Consider the following 25,958-nt stretch of genomic DNA (forward strand, 5'->3'; position numbering starts at 1 on the left):
TCAGTACTCGCCCCCTTTCCTGTTGATCGTGGGCAGGTGATAGTGTTTCAAGTGAGGTTTGATGTCCTTCTGCGTGTCTGTCTGGTGAAGAAGAACCACAGACACTGAGTGGAGGCCATGGCCAGGCCCGAGAGCAACCCCATAGAGAAGCTAGAGATGCACTACCTTCTTGTTTACAACAGCACATTTCAGGGGTCTCAGCACGGGGACTCTTCCATTTGCTCCAGAGCCCAGCACCGACCGCAGCGCAGGGCTGGAACACGATGACAGTTTGGTCATTCCGGAAAGCCTTAGTTTGGGAAGCTCCATCAAGCTAGTCGGCCCTTGTCGTCTGGCATGGCCCTCCTCTTGCCGCAGGGGCTGCTTCTTGAAACAGAACACTAATCAGTTGCCCTTCAGGAAGCTCTTCCACATGACCAAACTTGGGTGACATTATGGTGCACAGATGCCCCCAAGTATGGTGGCAGCCCCCCTACAACCCATAAACCAAAGCAGGCCTCCCATGAAGCCTCTTGAGTTGTACAAACCTACTGAGCACTGGCCTCAATGCAGCTTTACAGCTGAGCTCCACCCAACTCATGGAGCACTGATGGGGGAGTGCAGGGTTAAGGCATGCTCTGGGCTGTCAGCCAACGCAGCTCTCACTGGGCTTTCCAGCCCAGTTACCCCAGCAGGCTTTTTGTTCAGCTTTGGGGTAAAAATGGTTTCTACATTTGTTCTTTTTGAGATAAGGACTCACTGTGTAGCCCTGGCTGGCCTGGAACTCACCATGTAGACCAAGATCTGCCTGCTTCTGCCTCCTGAGCCAGGATTAAAGGCGTGTCCCAACATACCCCAGTTTCTGTACTTTTTTGTTTTGTTTCTGCACTTTTTAAGTATTGAAAACATTTCCTCTGCATTCCTAGCATGTGACTAGAATGTGGAACACATAGTTGGCTGCAGCTCCCTGAACAAGGGTCTGCCACCTTAGGTGCCCTCATTGAAGGGCTGGGGCATGTCACAGTTAGGAGACAGGTCCACCTTGGTCGTGACTGTACTTTGGGGGCAGGGCACCATGGCGAGGACCAGCAGACAAGTGGTGCAGAGGGTGGTGTGGCTGAGAGGGCAGTCTGGAGGCCGTCTGTGGTAATGGGAGATGGTACTACACAAGTGCACCTGCCTCCTGGTCTGCACTGGGCAGAGCAGTTACAGCTCTGGCAGACACTGGCTGCAATGGATCCACGGGCAGAGACTCAGGAAAGGTGGGAGGAGCAACTGACTGGTAGGTGGCTAAAAAAAAAAATGTACAGGTAGAGTTTGGGTACTAGTCCAAGCTGCACACTGGCAGAAACTGAGCTAATGGGTACCACATGTCAGGATGCAAGAGGACAGGAGAAGAAATAGAAAAAACTGCACAGTGAAGCTGTCATGTCTAACCAGGAAGCATGCAGTCCTGCTGGCCATGCTGCTGCATGCCCTTGGCCTACCATGTTCACCAACTATGGCTTCTCAGTGCCTCCTGTTTATTCTCAGGATACAGTCAGGTGTTACCACAAAAGGTTTTGGCCCAGTACAGGTACTTGCACAGGGTCATCAGGTCAGATATCATGAAAGGGTCCCCTCTGGGCTTGCTCACATGTAATGTCAGCCACTGGTCTATAGCTAACAAGGCAGGAAAGGACCTGGGTAGTTATGGCCAGGTCCCATGTGGCAATCAGAACATTTCTAAGCCAGACTGCACTAGCAGTGTTCAGACCTCAGCTGACACATGTCCTCTGGGACACGTGTGACATCACTTTCCACAACCATATGGTGGCCTCAGACACAGGTACCTGAAGGCTTCCGGTGTCCACCTAGCTCCCGTATCTCAGCTCATACCTGCTTTCTGCTCTCCTTTGACAACAACCAGTTGTGACTGGATGATTCTGGCACCATGGAGTACTTGGGGTGGAAAGCTCTTCTGTGCTTGGCCAGGGTCTGTGTCTCAGCTGCCCTACAGGGGAGGAAAAGAATGTGGTCACCTCCACTAATAGCTCCGGAGTGTAGCTGCTTCCTTCATCTACGATCTGCTACGGGAGTAGCCATTCATGCTTCTTTCCACATGAGCTAGAAGCAGCCTCCTCTTCCCTTCCGGTAACAACCCAATACTGTCTGGTTGGGAAACGTGGTATCCCACATGCCTTTCTAGAACCAAACAGTCCAGTCAGGAGTGTACTGATGTGCGAGTTGGATGCCCTCAGTAAGTACCTCCCACCGAGCATGTCAAGCACTTCTAGAGCTATTGAAAACCAGTGCTCTTACACTGTCCGTCCTGATGTGTGCAGGCTCGTCTAGGGAGCTCACCTACTAGGGACTTGCCACTGGACAACAGCAGCCACACAGCCCTTTCTCCCTGGGCCAGGAGGTGCTAACTGCCTCATTTGAGGAGGTCATTAGTGGAGGTGGCAACATCACAGAGAAAGTCCCAAAAGACAATGATCACTGTCAGGATAGAGCTGTTCCCGGGCCAGTTATAGTCCCAATGGGTTTCATAAACCAATACTTCCCCATGTCACTAGGCAATCTGCTAGAAATCCTACCTCTGCACCTGGAAATAGGGGTGCTGAAGGGCTTGGTGAGCCGCGATTCGTTCATCAGGGTCATAAGCCACCATTGCATGCAGGAGGGAGAGGCATTGCGGGGACAAATTGGTTGTCAGTAGAGGTATTCCTGATCCCTTTTTAAAAGGAAAATCAAAACTCATAGCTCTCGACCTGTATTGAAAGCCCAATGATAATAAATCATCATACCATTAAGAGTACTGGGGGCCACCCCCTAACTCTAAGGGACCCACACTGAAGGGAAGAGTTTATAACCCGAAAAGAGCAAGTTGGGCTGGGTGAGGTGGCACAAGCCTATAATAACTTGTGATATAGAGGTAAGAATCAAGTATGCAAGGCCAGCCTGAGCTACACAGAGTCTAAGGCAACCTAGGCTTTAAAAGGGGAAAGGGGTAAGAGAACATGCGATTCCTGAACTTAAAGCCACAATGCCAATGGCTCTGGGAGACCCCAGTCATCAGCACAGACCCAACTACTACCGAAGACATTGCTCCGAGCCAGTGGTGAAGCTGAGCAAGGGATGGATTTCTGCAGTTCCTCTTCAGTTCTGCTGTGAACTAAAACTACTCCAAAAACCTCTAGCAAGCAGAGGTGTGTGTGCTAAGAATGTACAAAGATTCCCTTGCCATCCTGTGTGACTGGAGAGGAGAAAACAAGGCAGTGGCTTCTCTACTGGCCTTCCTTAGACCAGGATATCTTGCCTGACAGTGAGGGCTGGGCATCACTGTCACCCTGACTACTGATGGTGGCCCAGGGAGTCATCATGGACAGCCTTTTTGACCCAGGCAACAGTTCTGACCCAAGCCGACTGAAGTCCCATGTAACTGTTCTGGGGACAGATCCCACCCCAGGCCTTCCGAGAGGCTTTTTGTGATGCAAGGATGAAGGCATCTGTGCACCCCCTGCCCCCCAGAGATGACTGCTCCCCTTTCACAGAAGCCCAAATGAGTGAGTGGCCCAGAAAATGTCATAGGGTCACGGAAACAGTTTCTCTGTCCTAGCCCCAGCCCTGCTGTAGAAAGGCTGGTCCAAGACAATGAGTCTATCCCAGCCTCCCAGGACACGTCAACTTACTGTTTGAACTTAGTGAGGGTCTTCTGACAAGGTGTGCCGATGACGTCATGGATTTTTGAGATCTGGTCCAGTTCATTCACACCAGGAAAGAGGGGCTGCAGGCTGCAAGGGCACAAGGAATGCTGCAGTGAGGCCAGCATGGGCTGCCACCAGGGCAAGCCTCCCCACAGGTTCAGGCTATAGAAATAAGCCTGGCACCAGCCTCTGGCCTGCAGACTATTGGCCTGGGCTTTCCCTGTCGCCCCAAGTATATGTCTGAACTTGTATTTGTCTTATTCTTTCAAACGGTGTGTGGGTATTTCGCCTGCATGTGCACCTGTGCACCTCGTGCCTGCCAGATGCTCAGCGAGTCCTGAGGAGGACATCAAGTCCCTTGGAACCAGAATTATGGATGGTTGTGAGCCATCATGTGGGTGCTAGAAACTGAACACAGGTCCTTTGGGAGAGCAGCCGGTGCTTTTAACCTCTGAGCCATCTCTCCAGCCCCCTAAGTAGTTCTCTTTTTTTATAAGATATGTTTTATTTATATGAGTATACTGTAGCTGTCACAAGAGGGCATCAGATCTCATTCCAGTTGGTTGTGAGCCACCATGTGGTTGCTGGGAATTGAACTCAGGACCTCTGGAAGAGCAGTCAGTGCTCCTAACCGCTGAGCCATCTCTCCAGCCCCTTCCACCCCCCCCCCCCACCAAGTATTTCTTAAGAGATAGTCAACAGACTGTCTTGAGGACAGTCAGAGCTACACAAAGAGACCCTGTCTTGGGGGAAAAAAAACAGATCCATGTGAATAGCCCAATCTGTGTTCTGGGCCACAACAAGAACTTCAAATGCAACTCTGGCTGTAGGACTCTAGCTTCAAAGAGATGCCATGTGAGAGTGAGGCCTGTGGGGACAGTGAGCAAAGGCACCAGTGGCTGTCCTCAAGCTGGCTGGCACTGGGCTCACACATCACTGGCTGCTGTGCTCTTGCTTATATGTCCTTTAATATCCTTCCAAACTAACGCACGAATCTCAGCATGTGACAGAATTGTCTGTTGTCACCTACAGCCTCAGTAAAGTCACCACTGGGCTTTCCTAATGACATCACTACTACAAGCACTGGTGACAAAGAAGGCCCGAAGTGCATGGCCCCACCATGCATGGGTCTGCAGCAGTCAGAAGGGCAGTGGGGATGGGTGAGCCCAGGGTACCTGCCTGTGCTGTTACTTCCATTAAAGATCCACCGTAAGCAAAGGCAGTCATCCCCTTCCCTCTCCTGGCCTAGTTAAGGAGACAGCGCTCACCTCTGAGTATAACAGACCCTCAGGCTGTTCTTAGCCACTGTTCTTTCCAGGAATGGTATCAAAAGGTCAGAGGAAGAATGTGCTGGGCCATTTACACCAGAAGGAGCCTTATGCTCGCACTGTGGGTGGGCCACCTGCTCTCACTTCCCCACGGTAGGGTCAAAGGTAGTGGTGCCTTGCCTCCACTGCATGATCAAGCCCCACCCTAACCTCAGCCTGCCATGGGGTCGGCTGCCGCCCAGGTGATGCAAACAAGGGTAAGTACTTGGCAAGAAGTAAGATGAAATCCTAGTCAGCTGCTACACAAAGGAAAGCCAGGCAGCAGAAACCAAGCAGAAACCAGAATGACCGTAGTCTTGGAGCTTAAAGGAAGAAGCTGCCAAGTGCCTCACCCAGCCTCACCATGTGACCTGCCCACGTCACCCTGAGAGGTACAGCAAGCAGGCTCAGGTGCTGGCCCAGCTCTACCTGGCAATCTCATAGAACACGCAGCCAGCACTCCACAGGTCCATCTTGTATGTGTAGAACCCATCAGTGAGGAGACACTCTGGGGCACGGTACCACCGGGTAGAGATGTACTCTGTGTAGGGCTGCTTGGAATAGACACTCCGGCACGAGCCAAAGTCCCCTAGTTTCAGGACATCCTGCTGCAAGGGAGAAAGAGTAGGGTTGGCTGTGTCAGTCTGCAGCCACTGTCACACAGTCCATTTCAAATGTACAAACTCTGGGGAAATCCCAGGAGCTAACTCATAACACAATGGGCAGGCTTTGTATGCACTTCAAAGTCTCTAATGGAAGAATAGAACGCATTTACAACCTTCCCCTGGCTTGGAGGCAGGTAAGTGCAGCACCAATCACAGACAGCCTCCTACAGCAGCACCAAGGCCATCTGTTCCAGGTGGTTCGGGTCTAGCCCTCACTGCACAGGGGCTTCCTATCACCTGTGGCTCAAGGGGACTCCTGAGGGCAAATCGGATAGAAGAAAATCCATACATGGTATACTTAAAGCTTCAGGAGCCCAGAAGACTTCTGAAGAGACCTCAAGTTTAAGAAATCTCAAAATTGGAAGGCCTCCAAACTCTTCTCCCACACTGACAATCAGCCAGGAGAACGGCTGTCTGCAGGGAGTGGTGTCTGTGAGGAGGACTGACAGGAGGAAAGTCGGCTAGCAGGAGCTTTTCACAAACGGAGAGTGAATCCTGATGCCCGGCCACAACACAAAGTCTGCCTAGTACCAACGGGCCCTGGTTCTACTCCAGCCCACAACCATGTTTTCCAACTATCTGGGACAAGACGCAGCCAGTGGATCAAATTTTATATTCTGAGTTGGGAGAGATGGCTGTGTTTAAGAGCGTATGCCGCTCTGGCCGAGTGCCCACACAGCAGCTCCCAACCAAACTCCAGTCCCTCGGCTCTCACAAGGCTGTCCTCTATGAGCATCCACATGGTTGCACCTACCCACACTCAGACTAACACATTTAAGTACAATGAGATATAAGCCTAGAAAAGACAAAACATTTAAAACTTTAGTCTACCTTTACTTTGATATCAAAATCAAACACTGCTATATAAAAGTTCTTACCTTCACTAGTATATTTTCTGGTTTCACATCTCTGTGAAATATCCCGTTTCTGCATTGAGTATTAAAGACAGAATGAGGAGATTGACTTGCACCTTTCTCCAGTCTCCGCCTAGAGCCACGGCCCTCACGCCGGCTGGGGAGCCGCCCCTCCCAGCTACCTGTGCATGTGGTCCAGCGATTTGCACAACTGGTACATGTAATGCATGATCTTTTTCTCTGACAACGGATGTCTTCTCCCTGTGCGGTCAAGGAAGTGGGCCAATATGTTTACCAACGCCACACATGCACCTTTATAAAACAAACACAGAGCCTCTGGCTTTATCAGTGAGAAAGCTGGAGGCATGACACCCTCCCATGCACTAGCATTTAGAAGACAGAAGCCAGAGGACCGGGTGTTCAAGGTCATTCTTCACTACACGGTGAGCTTCATGCTAGCCTTAATTACCCACGATGTTAGCTCAAAAAGACTCCCTCCTCTCTCAAACCAAAAATTAAGAATGTGACAACTTAGGCTCCCCAGTGAAAAATAACCTGAAGTACTTTTAGGAAATACAGTGTAAACATACCATTTAATTTTTAAACCTTTAGTTAGGGAGGGCACAGGAATGGCTCAGTCTGAGACTTGTGAGAGCCAGTTCTTTCCTTCCATCACGTGGGTCCCAGGAGTTGGATTCGGGTTGTTGGATTCGGGTTGTTGGGTTTGGTGGAAAGTACCTTTCCCTGCTGAGCCATCTCACCAGCCACCATTCAAAATCCCATACACTGGCACAAGTTCAGCTAACATCACACAAAGCATACATTTTTACTCTAGTGAGAATGAAACACTGAGTGCCTGTCACGGTACACAGTCTGACTGGAGCCTTCCAGGACATTCCCCTAAGACTGTGCTTTTGAAATCTCGAGGACTCATTTGAAACCCTCCTATATTCTTAGGCTTTGTGCCTACGTGGGACTCATTATAGATTTTGAGATGAAATGTCTCTATGTTGCAAAAGCTCTAGCTTCTGGGCTCAAGCAATCCTCCTTGCTTAGATGAGAAGACAGGCATGTATACACATATTACATACACACGTGTGTGTATGTATGTTTGTGTATATGTAAGTGTATGTGAGCATGTGAGTGAGTGGGCACAGGATATCCAGGTTAGAATTGTAGGCAGTTGTGAGCTGCCCTGTTTGGGTGCTGAGAACTGAACTGAGGTCCTCTTGGAGAGCAGCACAGGCTCTTGCCCTCAGACTCTCTGCAGTCCAAACTCACAGCTCCCAGCATGCATCTGCTGGCACTACAGTCTACTGCTTCTCAAAGGGGTCACATTCCCCCTGACTGCAGTTTGAAAGGTGAGCGTTTGTACACTAAGTTTCAACTCTGTAAAATGACCATGGTTCTCTCTCCCTCCCTCTTTGACACTGTTAGTTCAAAGTGTGGAATAATTTTTAGTAATAGTAAATGTATTTATTCTCTTTGAATTGCTAAACAGGGGTATTTATGATATGTAAATAAAAAATAGTTAGCAGGGTGGCGGTGGTACATCTTTAGACCCAGTGTAGAGGCGGGCAGTGCTCTGAGTTCAAGGCCAGCCTGGTCTACAGAGCAAGTTCCAGGACAGCCAGGGCTATGCAGAGAAACCCTGTGTTGAAAAGCAATAAACAAAACAAAACAAACAAAAAGAAAGAAAATAGTTACAGTTAATTGCAGGCCTGTAACCCAGTACTCACAAGGTAGGGGCACAAAAGCAGATACCAGGGCCAGCCTGGGCTACACGGTGAGTTGAAGAGAGCCTGTGATAAATTAAACCCTGTCTCATAAACAATGCCAAACAAACAAATCATAAGATAATTCAAGTCAGCTGAAGAGGGTAGCGGGAAACTGCAGAGCTCAGGAGGCAGAAACAAGATTGCCACAAGTTCAAGGCCAGCCTACACTATACAATTAGCCCCAAGCCAGACTGAGCTATATAGCAGCGTTGTCTCAGAACAACAGCAGAAAATAATTTAGTTTCATGATCTCTAAGTACAACTAACTTTTCATTCAATACCATAATCTTTTCTCATATTTTTTCACATGACATTCTAGATTCCCACAATTACAAATGATCACAGGCCAGAGAGAAGGCTCAGCAGCTAACACTTCCTGTTCTTGCACCACACTGGGCAGGTGTTCCAGGGGACTCAACACCCTCTTCTGGACTCTGCCGGCCAATACACCCATTCAGGCACACACACAGACTTATACAATACATTTTAAACATATAAGGGGGTGACAGAGTGCTTAGTGGTTGAAGGCAGCGCTGCTCTCAAAGAGGACCAGGGTTTGGTCTGCACCCACATGGTTGTCTATAACCATTCCTAACTCCGGGTCCATGTCCTCCGAGGCCCTCTTCTGCCTTCCATTTGCATCAGGATCACATGTAATACAGATATACAGCAGGCAAAATACTCTTACAAAACACATTTTTACAAGCCAATTAAGACTAAGATTCTGTTAGCTGTCTCAGGCCTGAGGGATTGGATGACCTATTATGTGTGGAGCCAGAGATGTGGCTCAGCAGTACACCACTTCCCAGAATACTTAGACCCTCGGTTCACTAAAAAAGACCCAATTCTCACTCACACACACACACACATACACACACACACACAGAGGCATAACAGTGTCTTTCGTCTTTACCTGTAACACTTGACACTTGGGAGGCTAAGGTAAGAGGACCCCCATTAGTCTGCCACCAGCTCAGACTACAAAATCAGACCTGTGTCAAAAGCCTTTTCTATATATAGAATGACAATCCAAGTATAAAGATACAGATGTACAGTCCCAGACTGGGAAGGGTTAAGGCAGCAAGACTCCATGTTTCAGGATGGCCTGAGCAAGTAACTTTCATCTCCCTCACAGTGGCTGGCACTGGGCTCTCCTCAGGCTTGTCCTGGGATCATGGATTGGTCCTGACCCTTTGTCACAATCCCTACATCCTATGCCTCTTGAGAGTCCCTGGTTCCCAGCTGCCTTACACTGTTCCATTTACAGGAGTGCACTCCGACATCATGTCTGTATACCCAAATCGTTTATGTGTGTGTGGTTTTTGATTGTTTGGGGTGTTTTTTTGAGACAGGGTCTATAACCCCTGGCTGGCTTACAACTCAATATGTAGGCCAGGCATCTACCTCCCATGTGTTTGAAAGGCTTAGGCCACCACATCTGGCCAATTCTTTTTCTTTTTAATTCACATTTATTAACGTGTATGAACGAATGTGTATGTGTGTGTATACACAAATAAGCCACAAGTGCATGTGGAGGTCAGAGAACAACATGGAAAACTCCCTCCCGGTTAAGCCCACAGGTTTGCCAGCACCTTCACCTGCTGAGCCACCACCCACCACCAACACACATCAGATCTTGGCATTATCATCTCAACTTGACCTCAGGAGTCAACTGTTAGGAAAGTCTCTGCTTTGCACCATAACATCTGCTGATCTGTTAGGAAGTGAATGCTAAGGCCCACACTCAGGTCTAGTAGTCCTAAACATGGGCACAGGGTCCAGGAATCTGATTTCTGAGCTGCCCTGGGCCTCAGCATGAGTTCTGATCAGCTCCCATCCCCATCTTCCTTTGTCTCCTTCACCCAAGTCCAGGTGACGGTAGCAGCTCTCTTCCCTGCCCATGCCTAGGAGGTGTCCTGGTGAGAGTGTGGCACCAGAAGAACAGTGCAAAGCCAGTGATCCAGACAGTGAGTCCACACCCAGAGAAGGAATGGGCTACTACCCAAGTCATCCCCAACAGATAGATCCCAGCCCTCCAGGCCCAATGTATGTCTGCTTCCTACCAGTTTCTTCTTTCCAAACAGTCTAGAACAAACAAAAAGAAAGAAGGGCAATTAGTAACCACTGGAGAACCTCCTGTCTGCAGGATGAGGACAAACCCAAAGGCACTTCCCTCATTCGAGTCTTCTGCAAGTGAATTCTCAGTGAGCATGCTTACTCAGAAAGCTCAATTCGAATGTCACATACAACCTCACTAGTAACACTGTAAACAAGCAGTGACTGTCCTACACTGTGAGTCGGGGGCATGTGAAGGACTGGCCCTCCAGCACACACTCCCATAAAGGCCCTGGCTTTCTGGTCAGGCTTGGAGGTCGCATGCTGGTCTCAGCATAGCGCAGCCAAATGTTCCTCCATACTGGAGGCCCAAAGGTCATGCCCACTGCATGTGTGTATACAAGCATGCCTCTGCGTGATCCAAGGAACGCCTTGTGTCTCACAAAAGGCTCTGAACAAAATAACAAAGGCAGAAAGCCATGAGAGCAGAGAGCAGAGGGTAGAAGAGCAACCTGAACGACCTTGGCCAACTATCAGCCATGGCGAGCTCACTCTCTCAGCCATGGCGAGCTCAAGGGCACAGTCCCTCCAGCTCTGTGCTTTGACAGTACACTGTCTTAGGCAACTGAAAATGGAAACATTTCATTTTTGTTTGAAATTCAATTTTTTTCATCTCTCAAACTGAGCTTGGAACCCTGGATAGAAGATCAAAGGCAGAAACACACTGCACACTGTGACACTCTGATTACTCACAAAGTACACCACACACTGTAAACTGAGTGACAGGGCTAGAGATGGAGACCTGGGTGGGCGCTGCTCTCCACACTACACAGGATTTAAGCTCCAAGGCAACCACCAGAGGTAGATACTGCAAGCTCTCCACCAGGACATCGGAAGCACACAGCCGAGCACGGCCTCTGACCCATATGCGGCATCATAACAGAGGCTGAACCACTCTGTCCAGATGCTCCTAACTAACAGGGGGCTGCAAACTCACAACTGCTGGACTTGGTCACAAAAACCAAATCTCCAAGGCTCAGGACAGACTGCAGAAGTGGGGGGGGGGGGCACTGCACTGCTGAACCTGCAGCAGCTATGGTCATCTGCACAAGACTTCCATGAGCTGGGCCTGTCAACAGTAACAACAGAGGGAAATGGACCACACGGCCACCCCTCCCTCGGGATCTACAGGCAGTTAATGGAGACATTTTCTTCAGTGGCATATCTTCTGGCATGGGCCCATGCTCCTGTAAATAACCCCCTACCCATGCTCCTATAAGCAACCCTAATCTCACTGGGTCTCACACACAGAAAGAAATAAGTACACCCATGACACACACACATGCGTGCAAGCAAACACTCATACACATAAGGCAAAACCAATATTCTCTGAAAAGATGTGAAAGAGGAAGAGGGGTAGTTGGGAACAGGAATGGGATTAGCAGGAGTAGGAGAGAGACAAAGATGGCAGGGACGGTAAAGAAGAGCAAGACACATAACAGACGTGGCTGAAACCCATCATTATGTATAATTAATACAGTCCCATAAAAAACCCACAAAACCCTTAGGATGGTGTCATCGTTTTAGAAAACCAGTGACAAGTGTTGCCTCACACACGTTCTGAATGGCAGACCCTGACAGTCAGGAAAACAAAGATGTCACTCATTCTGAGTCAGACATTTACAAAACACTAGGAATGCTTTAACAGCCAGCCAGCGAGGCTGGAGGAAGGGCACAGAGGTTAAGCTAGGAGAGGACCAGAGTTTAGTTCTCAGCACCCAGTCAGGTGCTCACAATAGTCTGAAACTTCAACTCCATGCCAGGCGATCAGATGCCTTCTTCTAGCCAACCTGCATACCCATGGCTCATGTGCACATGCGAGTGCGCACACCCACCCCCCCACACAGGAAAAAATAATTTAAAATACAAAGTAGTTGTTATGTTAGGGGGGGATGGGGAAGGGTGATACACAGTTTCTCTGTGTGGCCCTGGCTGTCCTAGAACTCGCTCTGGAGACCAGACTGACCTCAAACTCAGAGATCCACCTGCCTCTGCCTCTGCCTCTGCCTCCTGAGTGCTGGGATCAAAGGCGTGAACCAATACTGCCTGGCACAGAAAAGTATTAAATAAAAAACTTAGCTAACATCTGTTTCCTTCTTACATATGTTACAGATGTAATATAGGAAAACTGAAGGACCCTTTTAATAAAGGTAGAGTCTAATGTGCTAAACACAGAATCTGAACTGGCGACATCTCCATCCTTGTTGGTCCTCAGGGACCATCTGAGGAAGTGTGCACTAACTTCGTATGTGCTGTGTGCACTACAGCTCTGCTTAACGCTGGTGAGCCACAAAGCACCGGTTATTCCTGAGAACCATGCAATATGGCCTCACAGATAAGCCAAGTCCATTTTGGTTTCTCTTACCTTGTTTCATTCTCCCAATATCAGGGACTCCTTTTAGGATGCCTGATCCACCCACACAGCCTTTGAAAGCTACAACCCTAAAGTGACACAGCCCTGCCACTAACCAATGGGAGCTGGTCTTCTACGTGGTGTTCCGAGCCAGCTTTTTCCTCATGAAATAAGGTAAGCACAGGCTGTTGCCACTGGAGGGTCTCAGGGTAGGAGACCAAGCATTCAAAAGGAGGGAAGGGCAGGCTGGGAGCAAAGACTGTGCACCCTTAGCAACCAGCGCTCTTGGTTCTGCTTCCAAGGGCCTAACTGGACTTTCTCCCAGAGGCTGTCGCTCACCATCAGGATGCCATCACCACACAAGGCAATCCTGTGTCCTCTGTATCACCTCTGCAATGGCCCACGGTGGGACACGATGCCTTTATCTGACTCTGCCTCAGGTCCAGGTAAACCTGGAGTCTCTAGTTCTCATCAGCTCTGCCTTCCCTGACACCTGCTGGACAGAGGAAAAACAGCCACAGGACACTTCTAGTTATATCTGTAACAGACTACGTACACCTCAAATGTCAAAAATCATACCTACAATGCTGGGTCTTCATCTCCTCAGATTCTTGCCCATCCCAGACCTCACACATGGTACATGTGAGTGGCAACTCACTAAAGCCAGATTGATTGTGGCCCTTAGCTCCAAGTTTGTTCTTTAGTGTGTGACAGGGCTGCTGCGTGCTCTAATGGCCAGAGGAAGCAGTTACTGAAGTCATGTGACCTGCTATTTGAAGTAAAAGCTTTAGTGACTGAAACCTTCCAGTAACTCAGCAGCATCATCACAAGAACAGCTCAGAGAGGTACTCACTAGCGCCCCAGCCATGCCCAGGTGTGGAGTGAAGGATTCAGACTTGCTATCAGTGCCGGCTCTGCACTCCCGAGGAGCTTTGCCCTGGATTACCAACTAAGCCTTCAGTCAGCTCATCTGTAGAGGACACGCAGGGCTGTGGCAGTTTGTTCTTAGTAGCATGCATGTGCTTGAGAACATGGACTCTGGAGCCAGGCTTAGCCCCAGTGAGTTCTACCACTGAGTGGAGAGCCCTGAGCAACTGCTTCCTTCTCTGGGCTTTGATTTCATCTTTAAAGTGGGATATAAACAGCAGGCCAGGGTGTGGGGGACACTGGATAGACTAATGCATTTCTGAGGGCTGGAGAGATGGCTCACAAGTTGGGCCCACTGCTCTTCCAGAGGTTCTGAGTTCAATTCCCAGCAATCACATGGTGGCTCACAACCATCTGTAATGGGATCTGACGCCCTCTTCTGGCACACAGGTATACGTGTAGGTACAACACTCATATACATAAAACAAATAAATCTTAAAAAAAAAAAAAAAAAGGCACCTGAGCAGTCACAGATGACCGGTCAGCTGCAGCAGCCTGTGCCTCATCAATCCTAAGACATCTGCCTACATATATTACTAACTCTGGGACCATGGAATGTATTTCAATAATAAATATCTTGTAAATGCCACCAGCTGCTTTATCCTGACTTTAACAGCTGAGGTGCTCCCATTCTGGCCTGAGTGAAGCAGGCTCGTGGGCCAGTGACACCCGGAAATGAAGAGGTTTTTGGAAGCCGGGAGGCTGTGGACTGCGTTCCGTGGCTGTCGTCATGGATACATTGAGTTACACTGAATTGAACAGAATGAATGTGTTGAATGGCACCGCAAACACTATGGATATCATTGGACTACCGTGAGAAAGAGAGAAAGAAAGGTTGTAAACAGCGCCATGCAGAGAAAATACAAATGAAAAGACTATAAGATGCAGAAAAAAGAGAAACACCAAGCAGAAGGATGAGGAGAAGACTCCACAGGGAGCAGTCCCTGCCTATCTGCTGGACAGAGGGGGCAGTCGAGAGGAAAAGTACTTTCCAACATGATTAAGCAGAAACGGAAAAAAAGGGGGGGGGGCAGAAAATGGGAGGTTCCTCTACTCAAAGTTTATGCCCAAGGAGAAACAGAAGTATTGAAAGTTATTGGAACAGGAAAAAGAAAAAAGAAGGCATGAAAGAGAATGGTTACTAAAGTCTGCTTTGTGGGTAATGGTTTTACAAGAAAACCACCTAAATATGAAAAGGTTCATTACGCCAATGGGTCTGTGTTTTTAAAAAGCCCATGTCACACACCCTGAGCTGAAAGCTACCTTTTGTCTGCCTATATTTGGTGTGAAAAAGAATCCATTGTCCCCATTGTATAAATCCTGTGCAAAAATAACCCTGAGATTCCACCTCACACTAGTCAGATTGGCCAAGATCAAAAATTCAGATGACAGCAGATGCTGGCGAGGATGTGGAGAAAGAGGAACACTTTTCCACTGTTGGTGGGGTTGTAAACTGGTACAACCACTCTGGAAATCAGTCTGGCGATTCCTCAGAAAATTGGACATAGTACTTACTACCTGAAGACCCAGCTATTCCACTTCTGGGCATATACCCCAGAGACACTCCAATATACAGCAAAGACACATGCACCACAATGTTCATAGCAGCTCTATTTATAATAGCCAGAAGCTGGAAAGAACCCAGATGTCCTTCAGTAGATGAATGGATACAAAAATTATGGTACATTTACACAATGGAGTACTACTCAGCTATCAGAAGCAATGACTTTATGAAATTCTTAAGAAAATGGATGCATCTAGAGAATATCATCCTGAGTGAGATAACCCAGTCACAAAAGAACAGACATAATATGCAGTCACTGATAGTGGGATGCTAACACCAGAGGCTCTGACTGCCCCAGAAACAACCCAGACTATATGAAGTTCAAGAAAAGAAAAAAAAATAACCATTATGCTTAATCCTTACACACCAAGAAAACTTTGACTAATTCCAGGTTACATCCTGTTTTACATGTACTTTATGCTCATTGTAACTAGTAAGATCTTAATGCACACTATCAAACCTTTAAAAAAAACCAAGCACTGACAAAAACGTATTCGTATACTTTTATACAAAAATGCTTAAAATCTGTACATTTATCTTTGTTTTTTAAAATAAAGTTGTTCAATTAAAAAAAAAATCCTGGGTGTGATCACCAAAGGCACAGTTATTGAAGTGAACGTGAGCGAGTTGGGCGTGTGACACAAGGAATGCAAGGTTATCTGGGGAAAGTACGCCCAAGTTACCAACAGTCCTGAAAACGAAGGGTGCATAAATGCAGTCCTGCTGGTTTGACAATGACGTCATACAAGTCATTCCACTCACTACCGAAGACTACACACTGTCAGGAAAACACCATCGCTGTGATCCTTTGCCTTTGCCCCCTGCACAGCAGGCAGGTGAGATGCGCCTGGCTAACTGTGGGCAGCGACTGTCTGCTGGGCTAACAGCGTGTCTTTTACAGTTTCTGTAGGTAGATGTAGAAAAATGCTCCAGGTTTTTCAATTTTACACTCCCTAGCTATTGGAAATTAAAGATACTACTTTCTAAACCAAGCTTTCTCAAATGTCTAAACACACAGCAACACAGATATTTCTCCTTCTCTTGAATATAAAGTATAAATATATCACACCCTGGGAAGCAAGTGTGCCCCTTCAGATACAGAGAGAACTGCCACTGAACAACCACAGCAACCTACTGTGCAGGCTTCTTTTGGTTGTGCTTGGTTTTGAGATATAGTCTCATTGTGTGGCTAAGGGCTTGCTGTAGTCTATGTCGACCTCTATATTCCAGCCCTGCCTCAGAACCTGTATTCTGGGACTGCAGGTTTGAGCTGCCACATCTGGCCTACAGATTCACTGGAATGAAAGCTGCTGGGGGCGGGTGTTGCCAAGTGGAAAAGCACTGGCAAGAATCTGGCCTCAGTTGTGAGAGGTGATGACTTTAATCGTCTCTGATGGCTTCACCAGTGCCACCACAAGTAAGACAGTGTTCACATGACTCTGGGACAATTGTTTCTTCCTTTTTCACTTCTTTCTCTCATTTTAATTTTTCAGTACTCATATTTCAGTCAGGGATTGATCACTGGGCCTTTCACGTGCTAGGCAAGCATTCTACCACTAAGCTAATGAATGTCCTCAGGCCTTTTGTCTTTAATACTTTAAGACAGAGTCTTGCAATTTAGCCCTGTACTAGGTTTTGGCAATTTCTGTCAGTCTCTCAAGAAGCCTGGATTTCAGGTGTTTCACCAGGCCTGGATGCTGTTTTGCTTGGTTCTGTTTTTCATGTGGCTTCTGGTATCATGTGATTATAAGATAGACTATCTCCCATATCACTTTTTTAGTTGCCTTCCCTCAATTCCATTCAACAGAACCTTGAGATCAGAGTCTCAGGAACATCTGCTCAATAAAGGCCAAAGCTGTCTCCTGACACTCTCAGGTCCCTCTGCAAGCATCCAAGGCCATGACAGGTCACCTCAGGCAAGCGAGCTTTCCTGAACAGTACTTCATGTTTGGTGGAAAGGAATAGAGAACATCTTGAAATATAAGATATTTCAAATGGAGGGAGGATCCTCCCCATGAGAGGCTCGGGGAGAGCTTAGGCTTCTTGGATGCACAGAATAAGATGTTGTTGGAAGTGGGAAGCCGTAAAACAAAGCACCCTCAGGGTGCAGCCTTTAGCATTATCCTCATCTAAACCACTGGGTCTCCCTAAAAGGCTGTGGCTCCAGTTATCCCTAAGACGTTGTAAGAGCAATGCCTTCTGGGCCCAAGTGTGGCAGCTTTGTACTGCACACCTCCCTGTCCCTAGAGATCTAGAGTCACTCCAGCACTGCAGTGACTACAAAACACATGCAACCACAACATTTGTTACAAGAGCACCTCGGGTTACCTTTCAAAACACTCACCTACCTTGTATTAGCTCATAAATATTCATGTCCATAAGTTCACAAATTAGTGCAAGAGAACCAGATTTTCTGTCACTGCAGAAGAAAGCAGGTTTTAAATACTTTTTCTTGTCTTAATCAGAAAACATAATCAAAGCTCTTAATATACATTTGTACACATTTCTGGTAAATGAGGTATTTCCACAAGAGACCATTATGGCCATGAAATTATTAAAACAGCATATAGGTTTTAACTTCAAATCAATATTTAGGTTAAAATTAGTCCTAAATACTATTAAAACTCTAAAGAAGAGCTCTACAAACCCCTTAAAGAGAGTATTTCATACAAACAGAACATTCCTTACCAGCAGAAACAAGAGCAAGCCTGGGAGCTGTTAGGCAAAGCCACAGGCAAGTGAACTGAGCATACTCTGTGGCTGCACATCTCTTTCTCTGTTAGTTTTGCTTCTGAGACAGGGTCTCTCCATTACGTTGCTCTGGATAGCCTGGAACTCACCATCTACATCAGGCTGGCCTCAAACTCAGAGCCTTGAACTCTTGAGAGATCTACCTGCCTCTGTCTCCCAAGTGCTGGGATCAAAGGTGTGCACCATCAAACCTGGTGACATGTTCAGGTTTGAATGATTTATTTTAGTGTAATTCGAATAAATTATAATAGGGGGACACCCCCCCAAAAAAAAAACAGAGGAGAAAAGAAAGGCAAGTGTCTTCCTTCACATGATGTCCAGGTCTGACACTGAGTGAGTCAGAGACCCGGAACTATACAAGTTTCTCCCACTCTGACTTAGACCCTAGGCATGGGATCTACATTGCTCATGCTGTTCTGTGCACCTCCAGTCTATCTTGCTGGGCTCCCTCTGCCTAGGCAGCCTGTCCTGGGCTCAGAGACTTTGGTGCTGTGCATATCACAAATGAATGCTGACTTCACACGGCAAGTTTGTAGGCCAAGAGGTCTCACAGCTGTGACCAGACCTGTCATTTTGATTTTAGACTCTGCGCTCCCATGACTGACATCTACTACACTTTAGCTGGCAGACGAGTTGACAGGTGAGGCCCCCTGAGAGCTGTAGCATGGTTTCTACACCTGGGGCACCTTCTCAGAGTTAGCAAAGCAGCACCAACCCACAGAATGGCAGGTCCTGCAGCCTGACTTCCCAGCCCAGAGAGTTTGGAAGCACAATGTGAATAAGTAGTTTTTTTGTTGGTTTTGTTTGTTTTTTAAAGCCTATGAGTTTTGCCCCAGGGCTGTGGCCACACTCTCTCTGCTGTCTTGACTGATAACTAAACTTTATATAAACTGTTCTATGAACATGAATGAAAAATGCCATGAAACTACAATTATGGTAAGGGGCTGGCTGTGCTTCCATGAGGAAATAATTCACAGCAAGGCATGGACACCTGACTGAGCTGCAGGAAACAGGCTTCCCAAACACAGGCACACCAATAGGTGCATTTTCAGCTTAGGAATAAGACACAATTTGCCCAAATAAAAATCTACATAAGATGAAGTGTAACTGTCACTCTCCACTACAAAGCAAATAACTGTGATAAAAGAAACTTAATCTTCAGTATCAAGTTGTCTGCTTCAGGTAACTTTCCAAGCTCAAACATACTTACAAAACCACTTCGTGCAACATGAGAATGTTTGGGTGTGGATTCAGGCGCCTCAGTGCTTGTATCTCTCGGAGATTGTTCACTTGCTCAACACTGATGTAGGCAAAAATGCACAACTAGTTTACAATTAGGTCAACTGTAAAATTAGTTATAAAATCATATTTATTTTCCACAATTGACATGTAAAACCTCGTTCACTTGTACTTCAGTTAATCAACTTTTATTTTTCCCCTCGGAAATTGAAATTAAGTATAAGTTCAGCATACACCTTTATTATCTCACAGAATTCAAGGTTTGGGGGGGTGGTTGTATTGTATTTTTTTTCCTGGTACTGGAAATGAAATGTGTTAGGCATGAGACATGTGTGAGAGACATCCCAGACCTCAAACCAAGGTGTTCATCACTTAGGAACACATTAATCCAGTTCTGAGCCCCTGAGTATAATTAACCCCCGCCTGCCTGGCCTTCTGAACAAAATTTTGAAAAAAACGTAGATACGTTAGAAAGCTGTTCATAACACTCTGGTGACAGTGGTTAGATTTAGACGAAGCTTGGAGAGATTGTAGAAAACAGGCAGCTGCTATGCCGTCACACCAGGAGCTCAGCATTCTAAATGCTTATGTGAGTGACCCCACTATAGCGGGAGCTCCTTACAGGGTTAAAATCTTTGCCATATAGTATCATAGAAGGATTTTTGGTTGTTTCTTTTACATAGCAAAAACATAGAAACATAAAAATTACAATTAAATGTGTTAAAAAGATTCATTAATGTTGATAAAGAAAATTTACTAATCCATTTAAGAGAACTAACCAACTTATGAGGAAGAAAGTCTGTTTTCCCAGCATCCCATTTAGCTGGTGACAGGTGTTCTCTGGTCAGGTTTTCCTTAATGAAGGCTACTGTGCTTGACACTGCTCATCTCTCAAAGCCCAGCAAAACCAGTGCCAGGGTGTGAGGTTGGCCACTGCTATGCTCTACGAAAGAGTTTTTTCAAGAGACCATCCCATGGTGAGCCATGGGGTCACACCTAGCCAAATGGCCAATGTTTCACTGAGATGTCAAAAGAAACTACCATGTCTATCTTCCTGTCAGCTGGCTGAGTTCTCTTCTCTTCTACCACCTTTCCCTGTGTGGAAAGTTCAGCATGCTGCTGCCTAGTTACTCTGAGAAGTTCGATCTACCAGCTCATAGTACACTTCTGCCTCTTCTTCTGAAATGAGTTTATTGAGCCATGAAAGATGCTACCCAGGAAAGGGCCCAGGACCCAGGACAAAGTCCCCCAACTAGCTGCATCTCAGAGCTAGGCATCAGCTGCAAGGCTGAGTGGTTAAGTTGCTCTCCCATGGTCCAGCAGTGGAAGCCTGCTATAGTCTACAGACTTTTGATTGCCTTTCCATGTTTCCTTCCCCAGCTCAGCACAGGCTGAACTGGCATAGCCCTCAGGAAGGTCTGGATGTGGTGAGAGGGCTGGACGCAGGAGTCCCAGGGCAGCAGTGCTTACCACCTGGATGGCAGCTTTCAACATGGTGTTTACATCTGCTCATGGGTCTCCAGCTGAGTACCTCCTGCCCCACTAACATCCTCTGCCACAGCAAAGTACCATAAGAAATGCTTTAAAACACATCTTCCTAGGACTGGAGAGATGGCTCAGTGGTTAAGAGCACTGACTGCTCATCCCTCATCCAGAGGTCTTGAGTTCAATTCCCAGCAACCATATGGTAGCTCACAGCCATCTGTAAGGAAATATGATGCCCTCTTCTGGTGTGTCTGAAGACAGCTACAGTGTTCTTATATAATAAATCTTAAAAACAAACAAACAAAAAAACACCTTTCCACAACGTATTCTATAGAAATGGTTCATCAGGAAAGTGTCATATTATTATTATATTCATCTAGTGTGTATTACGTGATTGTGTGTGTGTGTGCATGCGTGTGCACAATTGCACATGTCCATGTACCTATGTCACAGGTCAACTTGGAGGAGTCAGTTCTGTCCTTCCACCATGTGACTTCCAGTGACTGAACTCAGGTCATCAGGCTGGCAGCAAGCACCTTTACATGCTGAACCATTCCACTGACCTGAAAAGTGTGTGCAGGCAATTCCATGTCCAAACGCGTATGAAAGAGCCCTACTGTTGTCCCTCCTAGAAGGCCATAATTTAATGTTGATGATAAACGTTCTCCAAATGTCACAAAATAAAGAAAACAACCCGGTGTGGTGGTGTGGTGATGAGTACCTCAAATCCCAGTACTTGGAATGTAGGGGCAGAAGGAGCAGGAGTTCATGGTGACCTCAGCTAGACTGTGAACTCAGCTATGTATGGGGTGCGTGGGGCCATCAGAAGAAGTAGGGAGGAGGAAGAAAGAAAATAGCTTACCTTTAACATGTTCTGAACAGTTTTAGTCTTAGAAGTCTTATAAAAATCCAAATACTACCCTGTTGGGGCTCCAGTCAGGTATGGTGGTGCACACTTTTACTCCCAGCACTCAGGAGGCAGAGGCAGGCAGATCTCTGAGCTCCAGGCCAGCCTGGTCTACACAGTACATTGAAGGCCAATCAAGGCTGCACAGTGAGACTGCCTCAACACCAAACAAAACCAAAGTAACAAAACAACTGGGCTTCCAAACAACATCCCTCTAAGGGACACATGGATGTACTTTTGGGTGGGAAGGGAAGGTACATAAACTAAGGTGAAAGGAAGGAACAAAAAACCAGTATAGAAGCTTTGTCATGTCCACGCTCCTGATGGATGTGCACCCTTTGATCTCTTCCATGTTCCCAGGGGAAGAAGCCACAGGGCTTTTTAGTTCTGATTTCCTATGTGGTGCTGTGTTACAGGAAGATGCTGTACTAATGTACTTACCTGTAATCCCCATCCCTGCACACCCACCTCCTCTTTCTCACCCTTGTGAGTCCCCTCGACAGTTTCTTTTCTGCTATGATGTTATAATTTACACACATAATCTAGAAACCACAAATAAGAGTCACTAACTTAATCTGCTTAATATGGTTATCTCCAATTGCATCTATTTTCAGCCTGAGTTCAAATCCCATGGTGGCTCACAACCATCTGTAATGGGATCTGATGCTCTCTTCTGCTGTGTCTGAAGACAGCTACTGTGTACTTATATATAATAAATAAATCTTTAAAAAATATAACTTGTTCTTTGTGACTGAGAAAATTCCCTCCTGTCAAATCCTTCACGCACTCCTCAGCTGACAGACACTTACTCTGACTCCCTAATTTAGCTCTGGAAAGTAGTACTGCAGGAGACACTAGTGTGTGAATGTCTCTGTGACGTGTCCACATGGAGTCCTTCTGTACGCACATAGAAAGGCTACAACTGTCATGTGGCAGATGTAGTTTTAGTTTAGGTGTAAGATTCTTGTTCGTTTGTTTATTCGTTTTTCAATTCATTGGCTTATAGGGTTTCTCTGTGTAGCCCTGACTGTTCTGGAACTTGCTCTGTAGACCAGGCTGGCCTGGAACTCAGAGACCCAGGCCTCTGCCTCCTGAGAGCTGGGACTAAAGGTGTGCACCGCCACACCCAGCTCATTATTTATTTTGAGGAACCTCCATACTGATTTCCATAGTGACCAGACTAATTTACATTCCACCAACGCACCAAAAATGTATAAACACTCACTTTTGTCTGCATCCTCACCAGCATATATCTCATTATTTTTCTTTCATTCATTCATTCATTCATTCATTCATTCAAGACAGGGTCAGGTCTTATTATGTAGCCCTGGATGGCCTAGAATTCAGTATATAGACCAGGCTAGCCTAGAACTCACAGAGATCTTCCTGCCTCTGCCTCCAGAGTGCTAGGATTAGGGCAAGTGCTACCATGCCTAGCTGAGATGAGCTTTTGGTGTTGTTTTTATCTTAAATAGACTATGTTCCTAAGTCACTAAGCTATGAGTTCTTGGGCTGGGGTGCTGTGCAGTTGGCAGACAGCCTGGCAAGCATGAGGCTCAGGTCAGTGCCCACCACGACTTGAACCCATTCGCGTTACAGAATTATTATTGTCCTTTTCTTTGTTTTTCTGCTTATCCCAAGCTTGTAAAGGTTGTCAATGCAAACACAACTCTCCCTTCAGAGAGTACGAAATGGTCTATTCTAGTATCAAATGTAGTTGAGCATAGCCCAGGAACACAGATAAAGTTAGATTCAAACACCATCTTCCAATGTAGTAATATTTTCCTTAAGTTCTTATAGCAATAGAACAAAGGGATTTTAAAATCAATTTAAAAATACATTAGTGGAGAAATGGCTCAGCAGCTAAGAGCACTTGCTGTTCTTGCAGGGGACCTGGGCTCAATTCCCAGAACCAGTTCACAGCCACCTGTAACGACAGCTCCAGATCTGACACCCTCTTCTGGCCCCCAAGGGCATCTCCACACATGATGTACACATACACGCAGGCCCACATAAATACACATAAGAAGTGGACTGATGAGAACATCAGGTGGGCAGCTACAGCAAAGCAAAGGGTCTCTGCAGTGGCTGCTGTCTGACAGCGTGTGTACTGTGGTCGGTGGAAGCTAGTGGTCTTTTAGTTTATTCCAAAACAGGATTTTCCTTAGTAGGAAAAGGGTGTCTGTCAGATGAAGAGGTGGGCAATGGTGGTTATGTAGGAGGTTAACAACCATCTGTAACTCCAGTTCCAGGACACCGGATGCCCTCTTCTGGTATCCACACCCGAATGAAGACATACATGCCAGCAAAACACTCGCACACATAAACAAAATAACAATAGTAGGGTCTGGAAATGGTTATGAGCGCTTGCTACTCTTGCAGAGGACTGGGTTCAGCTTCCAGCACCTATGGTGGTTCACAATTATCTGCAACTGGTTCCAGGGGACCTGACGGTCTCATCTGACCTCTGCAAGTACCAGGTGTGCGTGTGGTATGTATACATGCACACAGGCAAACACTCGTACACATAGAATAAATCTAAAAAAATAAAATAACAATAACCAAAAGAAAAGATTCTGTCTCACTCTGGGGGAGTTACCAAATTTTCTTCATAATTTCTTTGGATGTTCGAAATAGTAATTTCTTTGATATAAAAACAAACCCACTGGGTTTGATATAAAAACTTAAACCCTCATTGCAAGATTTCTTGATTACAATGAGATCCGTGATTATTACATCACACAGTTTCTGACTCCTTGGTGTGACGCTACCTGAGAAGTTGACCAAGTCTCTGTAAGAGGCTGCTGTGTGGACAAAGCCACAGCATAAGACCTTTCACCTAGGACCTAGAGAGATGTCTTAGCAGTTAAGAGAACCAACTGTCCTTTCCAGACGAGCCATGTTCAATTTTCAGCACCCACATGGCAGCTAAAACTCTGGCTCCATTTCCAAAGAGACCCGAAGTCCTCCTCTGGCCTCTATGGGCATTACATGCAAATGGTACACAGACATGCAGGCAACACACTTACACACAAAATAATAAATGTAAAAACAAATGAAGCATCACCCATAAGAAACTATAATTCTAGAATATAATTCCATTTTTCACAAACAGCAGCTGATCACTCCCAGTGAATAAATTTCTCTATTCCTATCTGGAGATTATTTTTCCAACATGTTAATACATTAATTGATTCATGTAAAAAAATTTCAAGGAACTCTAACATTTCACTGAATTTTGGTTCATAAAATCCCATCACACACATTCTGTGTGCAGTATCACAATTTTACAGCGCACACCGTGCATGTCAGCCACTGACATCACTGCAAACTTGGACAAGAAAAAATCCCAGTGCACCAAACATACTAGCTCATAACCTTAGCTGTCCCAGGACATCTGGTTATACCTTGCACACTATTAAATATAGTCTTCCCACTAACATCACGATGTCTTATTGGTTAACCTGTGTCTGTTCAGTCTAGAACATGTCTGGTCACATACCTGTCAAAGTGCTGCTTCATTTGCTTACATGCATAGTAGTTCCCATCTCTCAGGCTCTGCATCTTCATAACTTCAGAGAACGTCCCCTCTCCTATCTTGCCAATTGCTTTGTAGTCTACAGGTAAAAATAAAGTTTAATTTATGAGTATCGTTCATAATTACTTCCCCATAACAGACTCTGTGATTTTACAATACACTGAGGATCAGTTTTCCTGGCTCCACAGTCCCGAGCTGGGTTGTGCTGGCAGTACGGCACATCCTCTCCTGCAGCGCCTGCTTCCCCAGACAGCAGGGATGGCATCGCTTCACCCCTAGCAGAGCTGAGAGGCCTCCTAGCGGCTCTAGATGGAGTGGGAGGGACGGGACTGTGACGTTGGGCAGACGCACGGTGCTGGAGCAGTATTCTGAAAACCTCCTTGCTCCTGCAGAGCCTCCAGCTCACCAGCAGCAGTTTCCTGGCCTAATTTCTGAAAGCTGTCAGCATCTACCCCTGGTTCTGCTGCTCCCACCACTAGGTCATCCCTGGAGAGGGTTTGCAAACCTCTGATCATGTCATAACTTCCTGACTGAACTATCTAGAGTGCATTGGGTTTCCTAACAGCAAATGTGAACCTTTATAGGGAACATGTCTGTGACCAAAGCTGCCAGCAGCTGCCCTGGTGCAGTAACCACCACTGCTTTGGGCATAGCAAGCAGGCGGTGAAGGGCTGCAGTGACCTGCCTGTCCTGGACCAAGTGTCCCCAGACTACTGGCATAGGCATGGTGACAGGGAGAGTCACGCTGGATATGACTGGGAAGGGCTCAGTGGACAGTGCTGACCTAGTACATAAGACCCTTCGTTC

At 46.6% G+C, this 25,958-nt stretch overlaps 1 protein-coding gene across 4 annotated transcripts; it reads right to left on the reverse strand.

The window, feature by feature from the left end:
* Positions 1-25,225, reverse strand: MOK (MOK protein kinase; the record flags this gene model as incomplete). Of its 4 annotated transcripts, none has more annotated exons than XM_080919360.1 (11): positions 25,116-25,225; positions 19,193-19,282; positions 17,580-17,650; positions 6,677-6,755; positions 6,519-6,567; positions 5,405-5,583; positions 3,654-3,755; positions 2,559-2,732; positions 1,858-1,972; positions 166-360; positions 1-81 (listed from the first exon to the last, which is right to left on the reverse strand). In XM_080919360.1, the coding sequence occupies exons 1-11, from the start codon at positions 25,181-25,183 to the stop codon at positions 1-3; spliced, it is 1,203 nt and encodes a 400-aa protein (XP_080775486.1). In that variant the 5' UTR covers positions 25,184-25,225. The 4 variants fall into 4 exon arrangements, with proteins under 4 accessions (XP_080775486.1, XP_080775485.1, XP_080775488.1 ...); XM_080919359.1 differs by having other exon boundaries at positions 166-366; XM_080919362.1 differs by lacking the exon at positions 2,559-2,732 and having other exon boundaries at positions 25,116-25,222.
* Positions 25,226-25,958: the final 733 nt, after the last annotated feature.

The sequence above is a fragment of the Micromys minutus genome, assembly GCF_963924665.1.
Source record: "Micromys minutus genome assembly, chromosome: 1".
NCBI lineage: Eukaryota > Metazoa > Chordata > Mammalia > Rodentia > Muridae > Micromys > Micromys minutus.